General features: G+C 46.4%; 3 protein-coding genes across 3 annotated transcripts; 2 read left to right on the top strand and 1 right to left on the bottom strand.

Moving 5' to 3' along the window:
* Positions 1 to 2739: 2739 nt before the first annotated feature.
* On the top strand, positions 2740 to 8534 carry LOC143012465 (Krueppel-like factor 11). Its single transcript, XM_076165586.1, has 5 exons — positions 2740 to 2757; positions 4643 to 4823; positions 5706 to 5996; positions 6441 to 7419; positions 7721 to 8534. Exons 2-5 carry the CDS (start codon positions 4782 to 4784, stop codon positions 8020 to 8022), a joined length of 1614 nt encoding a protein of 537 aa, XP_076021701.1. The 5' UTR covers positions 2740 to 2757; positions 4643 to 4781; the 3' UTR covers positions 8023 to 8534.
* A 1353-nt stretch (positions 8535 to 9887) lies between these two features.
* dnaaf2 (dynein axonemal assembly factor 2) lies at positions 9888 to 12395 on the top strand. The gene is made up of 2 exons (XM_076165535.1): positions 9888 to 12057; positions 12089 to 12395. Exons 1-2 carry the CDS (start codon positions 10225 to 10227, stop codon positions 12323 to 12325), a joined length of 2070 nt encoding a protein of 689 aa, XP_076021650.1. The 5' UTR covers positions 9888 to 10224; the 3' UTR covers positions 12326 to 12395.
* A 130-nt stretch (positions 12396 to 12525) lies between these two features.
* On the bottom strand, positions 12526 to 15775 carry lrr1 (leucine rich repeat protein 1). The gene is made up of 5 exons (XM_076165641.1): positions 15285 to 15775; positions 14643 to 14741; positions 13813 to 14065; positions 13255 to 13729; positions 12526 to 13161 (listed from the first exon to the last, which is right to left on the bottom strand). The coding sequence occupies exons 1-5, from the start codon at positions 15465 to 15467 to the stop codon at positions 12906 to 12908; spliced, it is 1266 nt and encodes a 421-aa protein (XP_076021756.1). The 5' UTR covers positions 15468 to 15775; the 3' UTR covers positions 12526 to 12905.
* Positions 15776 to 16990: the final 1215 nt, after the last annotated feature.

Genomic DNA, 16990 nt, shown 5'->3' on the forward strand with positions numbered 1-16990 from the left:
TTTGTTCAACGCTCTGAGCTGCGTTGGGTCCAATCTCACCATACCTGTATTTGCTTTCATCCTGTAGTAAAATTGCAATTACAATCTCAGCTGACCTACTTCAACACTCTTCAATCATCCTATTTAAAGGATCTGTTTGTTTTTTGTCTTGGGGGGGGGGAACCAAACACATTCTTCTCATAGGGCTGTAATCTGTCTCCGGTTACCTGCGAGACATTAAGTGTTCCATATCTGGTATCAGGCTGGGGTCCAGATAAACATTGACGCAGGCAGTTAGATGTCAATCTCTGCTTCAAAGTTTCATATACATATATAGCCCTAAAAACAGACAAGGTGTATTTAATTTGAAAGATAAAACTCAAGTCCCTGCTATACTCACACCGTATATGTGGATGGTAATATACACAGATCGATGTGTAATGCAGTAAGACGTGTCCTTTGTTATTGTGTCTGTGATTCTGTTTATACAAACGCCAACAAGCCTAATCAAGCCCATATGGAATGAAAATAGACACACACACATCACAACCATATGGTCCTTAATTATCTATACATACATTGTATGGAAAGCCACTGCAGCCAGACACACACGTTTACATATTAACAAGCCTCCAGCTTCCTCATAAAATACCACACATACCCAGACCTTCTCTGAAGAGCTCCTCCAGGGAGCCTCAAACCTGCCTCCTGTTCCCCATGTTGCCAGGACAACAGACAACGATGCAGCACACGAGTCTCATAGCAACAGATTGGCTTCAGAATCTCCTGCCCACCAATCCGGAGGCGAGGCTGGGGATGTTGTCATTCCCATCCCCGTGTGGAGGAGGAAGGGGGCGGTGCGGTGCGTCGCCAGCCAGCGAGGAGTTGACTTGAAGAGGCTGCTCATGCACAAAGAAAGAGAAAGAGAGAAAGAGAGAGAGAGAGAGAGAGAGAGAGAGAGAGAGAGAGAGAGAGAGAAAAGACTGAGAACATTGGGCTGCCTTTGTGTTGAAGTAATCATTCAACACAAAACTAAAATCAAAACACTTCAACAACCCTGATTCCAGTCAAAACTCCACAGACATCCTCCATCATCCTTCACCCACTTGGATTCAAACCCATGACCTTCTTACTGTGCATGAGGTCCACCGCATTTCTGCTAACAGTTTGTACAGCACAATACAAATGTTTGAGCTTCGCTGCCCAAGAATTCAAAGGCATTGTTTATTTTATGCACTAACTTCTCCAGCTCAGTGTACAGCGCCACGGCAAGTAAACACCCAACTGGATGTGGAAATACTTGAAGGACATTTTCAGCTTCTATTGCGGCTATAAGACGTGGAAACACAATAAAAATACATAAAAGACACAAAGGCTGAAGAGGAACTGTGGAGCTCCTCAGTGAAATGTTTTGCACTTGAAAAACGGTCAGTCTGAAGGAAGGAAGGCAGGAAGGCAGGACGGAAGAAAGGCAGGAAGGAGGGAAGGAGGCAAGGAGGAAGGAGGTTCTTCTTTTGGTCAGTCTGGATCCTCTTTCTGCTGCTGTGTCTTTTCACCCAGATACCAGTTCACAGTGTTTAGGAGGTGCAACCAGCAGTGTTTTTCCACCCCTTACTGTACAGTTGAACACATTATGCATCCTGTATATTCATATTACATTAGCAGCTTTATTAAACTGCCAAAGCTCCAGCTTGCGTGGGAAAACTTCATTTATTAGTAACCCAAACAATAATCTGCAAAAATCCCCCTCTGCATATCAACAAAACAAAGTGTAAACAAGTGTAGAGGAGCTCAGCGGAAAGATTTCACAACCCCAAAGAATTTTCTCTGAGGTTTTCACTCGGGCGGATCAGTTTTGCTCTCCTCCATCATGTATTGAATGACAGAAATGATCTTATCGGTGACATCATCTTTGTATCTACGCATGCCAGCGGAGACGATGTCAGCATGGGGTTAAGGCGCTGTTGGGTATTGTATCCATGGCGACTTGTCGACGTCTATCTATATCATCACTTAGGAACTTAATGATGTTTCATGTAATTGTCTGTGGTTTCGACCTTCAAATGTGTGCGAGAATTAAACAAAAAGCACACAAATGTCCCCACCCTCCTCCACAGAACAACACTTCTCTCATCGTTCTCTCATTGCAAAGTTGTCGGTACACGTCAATCTGATTTACGGTTACAGGTGGAATCTGATTAAATCAACGCCATAACGACATTGTGAGGAGAGATATTTTATGTGGAAGTTACACTCTTGCGTATGCAGAACTCTCTGATTGCTGCCTGTCAGAGCAATAGAGGCTGTTAGTGGAATATTGCCCCTGGGTGGTATATTTAACCCTGCAGGGGCAACACCCCCCTTTCTGAGTCCACTCCTTGAGTTCCACAGTTAGGGGAGTTGGCCCGACAGGGAGGCGTGCATGTGTCGGCCCAGATAGCGTAACCTTTCCTCCAGATTCCCTGACTGAGTCGCGAGCGGACCGCCTCACTTATATCACAAGCAGGCTGCCTGTCAATGCCTGCATGCGAACTCGTTTTTCTCCGTAACACCTCCCTCTTCCCTTCTCTGCTGGCACTGCAGCCGCATTGCCACAGCTCCGTGCCCTCGTTGCTCCCTGAGGTCATGCTTATGTGAGTCATACCGGGGCACGGCCTTCATTAGCGGCCCGGCCTGTGCCAGGGGTGGACCAACCCACCTGCTTCACTCCCTTCTGCTGCAGGCGAGCTACAAACAAACACCATTAAGAGAGAGAAAGGGGAGATAGAGTGAGATCATGTAAGGTTTGTGGAACTGAAAGCAAACAACAGAATATGAACTAAAGTCTCTAAGTTATATTAGGTCATTTTATTGATATTAAATTGGTTTTGCTTTTGTATCCCAGTTTCCATAACTTCACTGGGATTTTTATGACACAGATTTTATTCTTTGTCTAAACCTAGCCGGTGATGTAACGAGATGTGTAGGTCAAGACTAATTTGAATTCACTGACAGAGAGAATACAGTTGCCAAAAGCAGACCACATACAGTACATATGTAGATCAAGCTTTTCACTATCAAGAGAAGGAAAGCATGGCATTATTGACTTTCACCTGTTTGTTGATGCATTACAGCTTAGACGTGTATGTCTACTAGAAATGTTCCGTTCTGACACTGATTTTCCATTTTGCTGCAAAAATGCTAATATAGGTCAGATGGATAAAAACAAGGAGGTAGTGGGGTTCGTTCCAGTCCAGAATTCCTTGAAATGAGGCTACACCCAAAGACATAACACATTATAGGATCATGACCAAGTGTGCAGTGCACCTCAGGCGGCTTCTTTGGCCTGAGCTCAACAACAGCTGTTTGACACTAACCTAATTTGTTTGTTATTCATCAATTAATAGACTTGAGGTTGAGGCCCTGGATGTGGCTTACTATGAAACAACAAGGTATTTGGGGGTCATGAATCTTTTTCCTTATGAGGATGGAGATTGGCTACATTGGCAGCGGTAAACGGACAACATTGGAAACAAAGTATTTCTCTATCTTTGTAGCTTTGTGGTTGCCTCGTTAAATGTCAAAGCAATGACAAGTAATTCCTTTCTGCGTATCAGCTTTTTCAGTGAGAAATCTGCAGGTCACAAACAAGAGAGAAGCCCTCAGTTCATCTGGCATCGTGCTGCATTCAGTTGCTGTGGGAAAGAGGCCAGACAAATTTCCTGTATGGAGTTCCCCTTAAGCTTCCTCCCCTTGAGTACAACGCCAGTATGCAATGTTTTTTTAGCTACAAGATTAATGTCCCCGCGTCAATACACGCACAATATATTTCTTTGTCTATAGCATAAGAAAGTGAGGTGTTTTGTGATGTAATTGAAGTCACATTTCTGCTCAGTGCAAACCGTGAACTCCTTCAAGAATGGAGTTCTCTTTCTCTCTACCTAACTAACAACCTTACTTCCTTAAAAATCCTCTGCAACCAGACCTTTAACATCTGTCTTGTTGTTATTATAAACTTTTGTATAAGCCATAATAACACAGAGGTAGCAATTTTTCCCCCTAATTCCTCTTATAGTGTGTAATATTTCACACAGGCGTTTACCAATTTGTATATATAAATAAATACGTTCTTAACCTTATTGGTGATATAAGCCTACACACCAACTTTACATTATATTATATTACTTTCATTATAGCAGGTACTGTCTTCTTGTGTCCGAATCCAAAACCTTACAGTAGTAATGGCCAGAAGCAACACACACTGAGCAGGCTGTCACTTCTCTTATTCTTGTCGTTGTAAATGATTTAACAGAACAATCTAGTTTGTTTGGTGGAACGGTGTTGTATAACTTCTAGGCTGTTATCCGCAGCCTCCGTGGCGTTTTTCCCACCGCCGCTGAACGCAGCATAGACTGGATCGCCCTTTCGCCTAGTTTAGCGGAAGGCAGTTCACCGGGTTTACTCTGACACTGCTGACTCTCCTGGCCACGCCCACCGACGGACACGCTCGTTATTTCCTCCAACCGTTCCGCAAGCATGCACTGTTCACGCGCCCTCTCCCCTCCCATTGGCCAGGGCGCAGCACACACACGTTTGCGATTGGCCGAGTGTTGCCACCCGCCGGTACGTGTTGTGAGTTTTGTTTTTCTTTTTTTTCCCTCCTCCCCATGTTTTACACACACAGCTGAGAGAAAAGGGAGCCAGTCAGAGAAAAAAAACCAACCTTACCCTTCCTCGGAACACACAGCAGCACTGGCAGCCGACGGCTCTTTGTTCTACACTGGCTTTGACAACCAAAAGTGATATTTCAGTGTTTTTCCTCCATGCCATCGCGAAAATTCACAGAAATGGAAGACTCGCAGGGGGTAAGAGCATTTAAATTTTGTTTCACTTCATATTTCTCTTTGTTTTGGCTCTTGCTCTCCAGTTCAGCAGCTCAGTCAACATCACTTCACTTATTTCACGTGATTGTTTTAGTATTTCACCACTGCAAATAAATAAATTAAATTAGATATTTGTGTGTGAATTTACTATTATAATTGTGTCTCACTTCACCGCCGCAGTGTTCTAATATCAACAATATAATGTAAACACGCAGCTGCACCTTTGCCTTCCTGTTGATTGTTTAGTTGCTGAATATTTATATTAAACAATTTAAAAATGAAATTGAAGCGGGCAGATATTGTAACGCGGTCATCACAAGGCGACACATTGTTACATCACGTTTAAGTCTGTTTATTGGCACAGCGATACATTTTTGTTTACTGTCAAATTATATAGTGGAGTTGTAGTCTTAGAAACTACTTCCTGATGCAAACCCGCTTTATGGGGATTTCACATGGCTCACCGCTGGAGCACGTCACTGTTTGGTCTATATTTGGCAATGGGAGGCGTCCTGGAACGGAGCCAAAGGCAGGGCTAACAGGGCTGGGGTGTAGTCACCAAGACCCCCTCTGCCTTACTGCTAGGGCCCGGTGGTTTGGACCAGGAAACCAGAGTCATAGGGGACAATGACTGAGCAGATGGGAAATGATCTAAGAAATTGTCAAATTCTTCACATTCTAATTGGCAGTAGACAGAGAGTTTTCCTTTGTTTATGCCAGGCTCAGACCTGAGTCATATCTCCAGAGTTGTCTCTACGTGCCGTTTCACCGTTTCTGTGTCACGCATTGATAACCCGATGATGTGGCAGCACTAAATGTACTTTCCTATCCTTTGTCTGATGTTTCCTTGTTGTTCACCCTCAGACAGAATACATGGCCCAGGGTGGGTCCTCCTCCAAGAGAAGGAGGCATGACAGTGAGCAGTCAATTTGCAGCGGGGTCAGCGGCGGCACCACTGTCCTGGAGTACACAGACCTGGAGGCTGCAGAGGCCCTGGTGTGTATGAGCTCTTGGGGCCAGGGTCACTTCCTTGGTGGGAACAGGTCGATCCCCTGCAAGCCCAGACCCCTCACCCCCGCCTCAGACTCCTGCGACTCCCTCCTGCCAATAGAACTCCCAGAGCCTGCAAAGGACTTTGTGTCCCTCTCCTCCCTGGTAAGGAAATATGAATAGACATGAATAAAATATATTGGTTTGGTAACACAGAGATCTTCCTCTTCCTAAAAGCAATTTGAGCTGAAATTGGGCACAGAAATCACTCAGTAAATATATATCTGGGGTTTTAAGGTTTGCATGTAAACTCATTGGCTTCTGTTTGCTGGGGATGTTGGGACCAGGGGTTTATGACCATGATGGGTGAGGTGATGCAGCAAGATTAGCCTTCATACAGTAAAGCAGGTTGAACTCAGCTGCAGAGTCATAAAGATAATTTTACACCTGAGTGGTCATTAGTCTGCTCTGTACCCACTCACCTCCTTTTATACTTATCTATGCACACACTAGTCCCTATAGAACTAGACCAAAGCAGAATATGTAATTGAGATCAAGCATTGGGTCACACAGTGTTAACATGTTATCCCTCTATCTCTCTCTTTCCAGTGCATGACTCCACCTCACAGCCCCAGTTTTGTTGAGACCTCAACACCAGGCGCTGTGCCCCAGTCCACTCACATCTCCATCCCGGCCGTGTCATCACAATGCTGTGTTTCCGGCCTCTATCAACCTGGCCCGACCCCCGTCAATGCAAAGACCCCCTCCCTCCCGTCACAGCCCTGCAGAGCCATGGCGACCAGCGTCATCCGCCACACCGCAGACAGCATGCCCTGCCAATACCACATTCCAGTGGCCCCCAATGTAGAGAAACACAGAGATACAGTAAAGGCTGCGACCGTCCGTCAGCAGCAGCAGCAGCAGCAGCAGTGCATTGCAAAGACTGAGCGTAGAGCCACACCTCCGTCTCCTCCCGCTCCTCTCACACCCACATTATCTGCCTCAAAAACAGAGCAGCGGGCCAGTCAATCAAAGCCCTGTAAGGACAGTTCCTCCACCCCCACTCCTGTCAACACTCAACTGCAAAGCGGCCCACCCACTCCTGCTCCTGTAACCCTCTCCCCGCCTCCAGTCACCAGCTCTCAAATCATCTGCCAGATGTTCCCTGTCAGCAGCCAATCGGGTATAATCTCCGCCTTCATCCCCAGCGCGGTTCAAACGTCCAGTTCTGGAATGCGGACCACCACCACGCCCATCCTCCCCCAGCCTTCCTCCGCTAATGCTACCCCTGTCCAGCAGCCCCTCATCGTGGGTTCTGCGGTTCCCCAGGGCACGGTGATGCTCGTTCTTCCTCAGTCCTCTGTCTCTCAAGCCTCTCACTGCCCTCAGACTGTAATGACCCTGGGCAATACCAAGTTGCTACCTCTGGCCCCCGCCCCCGTTTATGTGCCTGCAGGGGCCAACGGTGGTGTAGCCACCACCAAGATGGACTTCTCCCGCAGGAGAAACTATGTCTGCAACTTCCCGGGCTGCAGGAAGACATACTTCAAAAGCTCACACCTCAAGGCTCACCTTCGAACACACACAGGTGAGACTTTACAGTGGACTGACATGTGCAGTGCCAAATAGATTTAGCCCAGACTCACGGGAATGTGAAGTCAAATGGGACTTAACACAAATGATTGTTACATCCTGTTTGTAAAGCCTTGGCAAAGCATTCCAAAGCCTTGTCATTCCCAGTATTCATAATGATGGGAACTCAGTGAGCTCATTGTTTTAATTCAAAGAAGCCACAGTGACGTCTTTGCATTTTCATGACTGCGTTGTGACTCACTTGTTGACCCCCTCTCACTTAGCCTGTCTCTCTCTCTCTTCCTCTGTCCTTTTAGGCGAGAAGCCATTCAGCTGCAGCTGGGAGGGCTGCGATAAGAGGTTCGCCCGCTCCGACGAACTCTCCCGACACCGGCGAACACACACCGGTGAGAAGAAGTTTGTGTGCCCCGTGTGCGAGCGGCGATTCATGCGCAGCGACCACCTCACTAAGCACGCCCGCCGTCACATGACCACAAAGAAAATTCCCTCCTGGCAGGCCGATGTTAGGAGTCTAAACAAAATGCCTGCCGGTAAAACACCTCCCTCTAAGCCCGGCCTTGCCACACTAAGCATGCTGGTACCTGCTGGGTCAAAGTAGACTGTAAGCTCCACCAACCTACCTACTTCCAAGATACCACAGGGACACACAGGGAGCAGCCAAGCACACAAGGCTGCTGCTACTTTACTCATGGGAATAAAAGAAAAAAACATGCACTGGACGCTTTTCCTCTTTACTGCTAATTTGTACATGCATTTCTCTCAAATGGATTCTTTTTGTTTACTTTGATATAATTGATAATATGTATGCACTCTTGCCAAAGCCTTTGTATGACGTTTGTATTATTCATTACACCATCTGCACCTCCCCTCCCCTCCCACCGCCCCTTTTTGGTTTATTGTGTTTATACTGATATACAGTACAGTATATGTGTATGTGAATGTATTGTTTATACAATGAAATGCATTTATATGTCATATTTGGGGAAAAAACAAATGTAAATGTCAATATTAATCATCTATACTATGATTATATCTTGATTATATCTCGCTGTCTAACGTTTCATATTATTTAATACGTATTTGTAATAAAAAATAATATTAAGCAAGTCATTTTTGTTGTTTCATTCTCTCCACTTCCCTCAGCAGTCATGTGTCCTCTCCAGTAAGTGTAACCATAGCGTGGGATCCCAGTACAGTCAGCAATCTTTCCCAGTCATCGCCAGCAGAAATGCAGTACTTTCCCACATCCTGTTTGCATCACACTGACGAACCCCCTCACCCCCCACCCACCCTCTTTTGGTCAGCTGACGCACTCATGTCCTAAATGTGCTGACTGGCCTGTGGGTTGCTTCCTGCTGGCTGAGTACAATTCTTTTTGCTGTAATAAAAGCTGTTTGGTGCGACCATCTGGAGACACTCTGTTTGGCTCATCGCTCTGAGCCAAACCGCTTGATGGGAAAGTCAGAGAGTGTACTCGAGCTCATTAGGAGATGAGTTTAGTCCATTCAGCTCTATCACATGGGGACAATGAGGAGATGGAGTCAGTCTTGCGTAATAAGGAATGCCATCGGGTTTCATTCACAAATTGCCACCTCTATGTTTACCTCTCTGTGTTCTGTTCCTCCCCCCATGTTAGATATTACAGAGGCTGATCATATTCATAAAGGAAGACTTAAACCCAAGGACCTCACACATTTTTAGTTTACGATTCCGGAAGTGAACAGTCAAATGAACAGGTACAACGATGCTGGATGAACATTGATTGTGGTCCTCTGTGCTGCTGGGATGCTTCCATCCAAAGAACACGTCAGATTCACTTTAAATAGCTAATCAATAACTTCTATACCACACACACACACACACACACACACACACACACACACACACACACACACACACACACACACGCACACACACACACACACACACGCACGGTGGTCTCATACCCAGTAACAGCAACCCTTCCAATCAGACGGTGAGAAATATGAACTGTTGGGGGTGCGACCAATCAGCTCTCTCCTCTGAACACCCGCCCCCTTCGCCTTACTGACCGACTTATTCTTCTTACCACCAGCGCAATGGAGAACAGCGACTCCTGGTGGTGGATAAACACACACGTCGCTTTGCAGTACAAACAAATTCAACAAACCTGCTTTGTAAAATACGATGATACGACAATTACTACTAATATATTCATCCTATGCTCTTTATCTGTACTTACAAAGTGACCAAATACATAAATACACTTTAATTGAATTAATCCAACGACGAACAGATTTGGAGGGAAAAAGAAAATATATTTATTCATTGAAATACATTAAAACAGATAATCATTAAGATTAAATAAATAAATATAATAAATGAAATATCTATCAGACTTCTATCTGTATGATTATATGTATTTCATATGAATCATTTATTTAAATTTTGTACGTCATAACATTTGGACTGATCTAGCGCATGTTTCTTGGGGGAAGTCTTTCGTTGTTGCAACGTCCCTCTTGTTACCATGGTGACCTCAAACCGCTGAGACGCAGAGGGCTGCTGTTGAAATCAAACGCGACCAAACCAAATTGAATCCTCAAATTAACCTGTCAGGTGAGACCAAGTTACTTTTGAGTTACATTTTGGAGTGTTGGATGTTTCATACTAAACGTTGCATGCAATTATCACTCAGATTGCAAGCAAACCAGACGCTTTATCGGAGGCGTCCATGCTGTTTCCCACTTGTGTTGCTCGAACAGCTGATGGTCATAAGTGACGCAATTAGTTTCAACCTCCCGCTCAACGCTGCATAAACATGACAGAGGACAAACGCGGCATCAACATGACGGAGGATGAGCTCAAAAGGTTAGCCGAGGCTTTCAAAGATGATAGATTCAAGTCGATGCTGCGTGATTATGCTGCCGAACTCGCGGATCCAGAGAATAGGAAGAAGTACGAGGAGGAAATCGCACTTCTGGAGCAGGAGAGGGGGAGCACCATTGAGTTCATCCACCCGCAGCCGTTTAAGGCTCTGAGGACGAGTCTGAACGGCAAGCAGAAGTGCTACATCAACATCTGTACCAGTGAAAAAGTGTCTAAGCCCGAATGCAGCCAGGGGGTGTCAGAGGATGGACGGAGGGGACAGCGGTGGTCCCTGCCGCACAACCTGCACCCCGGGAGAGAGGACAGAGATGCAAAAGGAAACAAGTTTATGATCTATGATGTTATCTTCCACCCGGACACGCTGCACATGGCCAGCAAAAACAAGAGATTCATGGATATGGTGGACAACACGGCCATTCAGGGGGTCAGGGATACTTTCAAAGTGGTCCTAGATGAGAAGAACATGACGGAGATGAAGACCAAGTATAAAGGAACCCCACAGCCGTGCGTGATCCGAAAGCCCATAGCTGGATTCAAAGCCAAGAAGCCCCCGAAGGAGCCCGACCCTCTTTCCTTTCCATACCCCGATGACAAAAGCTCAACCAAACCTGCAGAGGCACCCAAAACTAAAACCAAAACAGGTTCCAAACCCATGATTGTGGAGATTGAGCCAGAGGAAACCAAAGAGCCAACAAAGCCAAACTACTCCATCAAATACAGGTCGTTCGTCGACGTGCAGGACTTCAGGCTTTCCAGAGACTCTGCTCAGAGCCCCAGGCCCAAAGAGATCGTGGTGACGTTCGACTTACCGCTGCTGAAGTCGGCTGCAGACACCAGCTTGGAGGTGCAGGGGAAACTGCTGCTGCTGGAGTCCAAGAAGCCGGCGTACACAGTGGAGGTGCCCTTAGCCTACGCTGTGGATGAAGATAAAGGAGAGGCCAAGTTCAACAAACAGAAAGGCCAGCTGACCGTCACGCTGCCTGTGCTTCCCTCTGAGGAGGCCCTGGAGTTTGCTGCAGGGCTCAACCAGCCGGTCTGTGACAGTGAGAGGCAAGAAGAAGAGGAGGAAGAGGAGGAACTGAAGGAGCAGGTGAGGGAGGGTGAAGAGAAATGTCCACAGATGGAGGGCGAAAAGGGTGAAGATGAAGAGGAAGTGAGGGCGGTGGAGGAGGAGGAAGAAAAATGGAAGGAGGAACAGGAAAGTGCACGAGAGGAAGGACGAGTTGAGGAGGACGGATTGGACCTGCAATTGGGAGAGCGTCCAAAAGACGGACGTGAAGAGACTGATGGAGGTGCAGTGATGGAGGAGGAGGATGAAGAGAAGTGGAAGGAGCAGAGGCAGGGAAGTGAAAAGGGCCATGAGGAAAAGCAAGGAAGACAAGATGAAGAGAATGGAGACGATAAAGAGAGAGATGACGGACGCAACGGAGCAGCGAGCGGAGAGGATTCTGACTTCCTGTGTGTCCAGCAGCTGCACATGTCAGCTCAAGATCAAAGCTCAGTGCTTGTTGACAACATGTGCATGGATTCACCTAAAATTGAATTCCAGCCACCTTCAACCACAGCTGACCGGCCCAGCGACACAGCAAAGGAGCAGCAGGTGAAGCTGGACTCCTGCTTAGAGTCAGAGGCCCAGATGAAGCCTGAAGATGCTCCAGACGAGAGCAGAGAGCTGGAAGAAGACGTGGATGATTCAGAAGGACATTCAAATCAAGTAAGAAATTCAATTATTACAAATATTGACAATAAAGTGGCACGATTTAGCATTGAAACCTATTCCTCTATTCTAGGTGGAACCACACACTGCATTTCAGAGCGAAGAAGTCGCCACAGGCCCTGTGAACAGCGATGTCATCGACGAAGACGACCTGCCAGCTGAGCAGATCTTCCATAAAGCCTCTGAGCTCGACACCAAACCACCTCCGGCCTCACTGAGGGAGATTGACGCAGACGGGAAGGAGACGGTCATCAGCGATCATTCCACGTCTTCTGGCTTCACCTTCCAGAACTCCCTGATGTACGAACTGGACTGAGCGGAGGAGGAGATACAGCAAGTAGTACTTTGTAACTTTTGTTAAGACACAAGTAGGTAATGTCTCCGTCTGTCCGTCTGTAAGACATCGGAAGGTCTCAATATTAAAGGATTTACTTGAAAAATCGTGACTTTTACATCTCAATGTATCTCAATATCATTTTAATATTGTAGAAAAACTCGTAGACTTAGGACTTGGGAGTGCGAATACTTTTATTTTTATTCAAAGTTTCATACAAAAAACGTTGGGTCATCATCACAGTAAAAACCAAAACCCTTTCACAGACATCTATGGTACAGGCAGCACTGATATGTGGAGTCAAAGGGGAAAAGAAGTGTTTGTCCCGTAGAAAAGAGCCTTTAAGACCACCTGCAGTTTGTAACGGAGCCCCCGAGTAACAAAAGAGGCAATGCAGGTGTAGAGATGGAGCAGCAGCACAAAGTTATGCTTGTGTATCGATACTGGCTGCAAATACGTGTCATCGAGCTCAATAGAGTTCGCTGTCTTTCCACCCAAAGGCCACAAAAACGGATTGAAGCACCACTGCAGATTCCTCTCATCCCCTCCCCTCACTCGCCCCTCATCTGAGTCCCTTCTGCAGGCAGTTGTCCAAAAACTGGGAGTAGCAGGTGAGGGAGCAGAAGTGCTGCTGCACCGGCGCGTTGGTTCCTCCCATGTCGTCCACCAGGACCACGGTGTGCGAGACCTGGTGCAGGTTCATGCTCACGGCCGTCCTGACGAAGTAGCTGATGCAGATGCGGCCGCAGGTGCACGACTTGGTCACTTCCAGCTCCCGGCACAGGTGGGCGGGGATGAGGTGAGGTCCGTACGGTATCCTGAGGGGTTAAACAGGAAGATGGCGACGGTTAGGGGCTTGCAGGTAGAAAGTTTGTGAAGCATTGTGAGGATACTTGTGTGTCAGTCCTTACCTGAGGTTGACCACAGCTCTGGATGCGAGTTCTTGGAGCGGTAGTGGGAACTTGAGCTGCAGAACGTGGTCCAGAGAGTTGGCCTGGGGGAACGGGTTCCCGAAAAGGTCCAGGTTCTCTAGACTAAGCTTTCGGAAGTCTTCGGGCAACAGAGTGAGCTGGTTGTGCGCCGCCGACAGGAACCTCAGCTTGGAGAGGCGGCCGATGTGGAACGGCAGGCAAACCAGCTTGTTGTCGTCCAGTTTGAGGTTGGACAGTCCTCTGAGCTGGCAGAACTGAGCCGGGAGAGACTGCAGTCGGTTCTGACTGAGGTCCAGGTGCTGGAGGGTCTTCTGCAGCGTGGACAGGCAGAGCGCCTCGCTGAAGGTCTCCAGGTGGTTGTTGTGGAGGACGAGCTCAGCCAGGCAGCCCAGGTCGCCGATGGTGGCCGGGAGTTTCTTGATGTGGTTGTTGCTGAGGTCGAGTTTGCGGAGAGCTGCGGACACAAAATCAAAACGCATTGACCGAATGCAAAATCCCCGAGGCTAACAAACGCAGCAACATCTCCCTCTACTGTACCTTTAAGGGACAGCATCCGCATGTCCACAAGAGACAGTTTGCAGTAGGACACCTGCAGCTGCTCGAGCGAGTAAGGGAAGTTGGAGGTGAAGGGGTAGTCCTTCCTGGACACGATGGCCAGCTTTCTCTTGGGCTGCTCCACATCTCTGGCACGCACAGGAGTGAGCGTGGAGAGAGGGAGGCTGCTCGCATCACTTCCTCTATCTGCCAACCGAGCTGCCGACAAGAAGTTCTTCAAGCTATGTGCATCAGCCTATATTCACAAATATATATATATGGAAAAGAAGACAGTTTAAAAGGTGTAAATGGAGTTTTTGGACAGTTCCTGCACAGTGACGTGTGTGTGTGTGTGACATGACACTGCTGCAGAATGAATCATCTTCAGAACGGACTCGATTCAATATGGAACATTCCCCCTAAAATCGCTGACTACAGGGATCTGATGTGTGTGATGAGGATAACTTCTTTGTAAATGACATAACTTGTTTTCACCGTTGACCTCCCTGACCTGCTGCATGTGGGTCTGCGTGCGTGCGTGTGCTTCTGTCAATGTGACTGGCTGAGCTGGCTTTGAATCCGGGTGAGAGGTCATTGTCGCGTACAGACACGAGGCATTTTTCCAGCCGCTGGAAACAATGACGCCGCTACATTCTGCATCTGTGTGATTAAAACTGACCCACATGGCTTAAAGTGTTTGAACTTTTTCTTCATTACTTTCATGCTTGTTTTAATAGTAGAAACATTCCCTGACAGTTGGAGCTAACACATGCTGGATGGGACCATGTTTCTGGCTCCACAGACTGTATTGGTGAAGGTGTTGTGGGTTGTACCCTGCTCAGGCAGATGTCCACAGCGGGTTCCTTTAATCTGACGGTGGCCTTGCCCTCCTCCACGAACCATGTGAAGAATTTCTCTATGTTGTCTCTCAGCTGTAAGAGAAATTTGGCATGAGTCAAGAGGGCGGCAATGGAAAAACACAACGTCAGGGTGAAAACAAGCAGCTGTGGCAAGAGTAGAGACTAAACACGTTAAGAGGCGGGACTATAGTATAGTTTCCATAGATACGCCTCCATACGTCACTAAAGGGACCTGAAGTGGGCAGCTGATAGATAAAGTCTGAACCATTCCTCATCAAAATGAATAATTACACACGTCTCTATAAATGAGACATTACTGTGAGCAAGCGATTGATCAAAAATATTGAAAAGAATGATTTTTCCAGCCTCAGACATTATTCTATAGACACTATGATGACTGGTATCCTGTATGTATGTTAATGTTTTGATGACTATAACGTCACATTATTGTCAGTATTGATCCTCTACCTTTCCGTTTTTGTTTGCTTTGTCTTTCGAATGAATAGAAGAGACAAAAAAACAACAACACACAGCAACACCAGAGACCACGTGCTGCTGGACATTCGGTGACGCACGAACACGTACACACAAGCACACAAGCACACAAACACCTACCTTGTACTTTGATCCCGCTCTGTCTTTGGCCGTGCAGATCATCATGTATATGTTGGAGCGTTGGGTCGTCTTGTCGACATGTTTTCCGATAGAAACCACCGCTCTGAGCCCTTTTCCTCGACTTTTCATCCCGAAAGAGGGCAGCATTCGATTCACCACCTCCACGTCACACTGCAGCTTCATTGCAGCCACGGACGATTAGGGGTCTAGTTTGTAAAGAAAAGAGCGAACGGGAGAGAATCGAACTTCCGTGGGGGAAAAGCTACTAACACACCCGCGCTGTCAACATGGATGTCAACAACAGCAACAGCGCCGAGTTGAGGGACAGACCGTGAACACAGCCTCCTCTGCGGGGCAGCGGCTCTGTCACGGCCGCTTCATGCCGTCCACGGGGAGATTCGGTAACATCCACAAGGAAAAGATACGCAACTAAACTAAATAGAGCTACAGCGCGCTACTTTTCGTTTTTCGCTGCTCACTGCGGCGGTTCAGCTTCCATTAGCGTCCCGCGCAAAGGAAGTGACGTCATCACGTGTAGTGGCGTCACCATGACATTATTTGGGGCTTGTTTTTAGTCTCAACATGTCCTTTTTGGGGTAGAATATGGCAGATCGCGTCATATAGACAACACAGAGCTAATGACGCCCTCTTTCTTTACATTTAAAAATTAATGTACAAGTATTTACATTCTTCTTTTTCTTCTTCTCATTATTATACATTTAGACCACCAAAAAGGATGTAAATCTTTCATATAATGTATATTAGAGTCTTTAGACGAGCATGACATGACACTTGCAGCCCTGAAGAACTAGAATAAAGAAAATACAATCAATTCAGTGAAATGTTTTTTTATTTATAACAGTCACTGTCAACTTTACATTGTTTATTTTTTCAATCGTCCCCACACTGTTCTTAGGACAGTATAGGGCTCTTTAGTAAGAAGGAACACATTGAATCATGCTACATGTATGCATGTATGCTTTGTACCTTCCTGCTGAAGGCTGGTGAAGACACGCTCGTTCAGCGGAGTCGCACCTCAATCTGTCCAGGAGTGTTTCTCCTTGTAGTTAAGGACAGCGAGCCGGAGACACTGATCACTGTCACCTTAGATCAACATGATCACAGGACTAAACCTAACTCTGATCTCTCTCATCATTCATTCTCTTCTATCTTCACCAGAAGTATTAAAAATAGATGATATGGTTCCTTATTTAGAACACTGTGTATGATGATTGCTGTGCATATCAAAAACTCTTCACTGATGCTAAACAATCCTTCAGCTCGTCTCACATTCAATTACACAAATATTCCTAACAAAGGTCATTGATGTCTGTCTAGTATCCCATGTAATATGTTTTAGTCAATGCTTACATTTAGAGATTCACTCCCATGTTCTCCACATCATAGAACCCTCATCCATAAAGGTGGTGAAGTGTTTAAATTCAAAATAATCACAACAATATTTAACAGGTCTTTGGTTTAACCTTTCAATCAATTAGCTTAAAGACAATACCTTTGGTAACAACATGCAATTCAGTGACTGGTGTATTCTTACATAAGCCTCTAAATGGGCTATGCAGGTCAATTTTCAGTGTGTAAACTTACACACCCACAGTACAAGTTAAATGTAACAATGTGGTTCATTCAGAAAACTATGGGTGATGAAAACAGGAGGATGCTCAGGTTACAGTTTGGTGCCCCGATGA

The sequence above is a fragment of the Genypterus blacodes genome, unplaced genomic scaffold (genome assembly GCF_046128005.1).
Source record: "Genypterus blacodes isolate CSIRO-AG114 ecotype Tasmania unplaced genomic scaffold, CSIRO-AGI_Gbla_v1 ptg000147l_1, whole genome shotgun sequence".
NCBI classification, from domain to species: domain Eukaryota; kingdom Metazoa; phylum Chordata; class Actinopteri; order Ophidiiformes; family Ophidiidae; genus Genypterus; species Genypterus blacodes.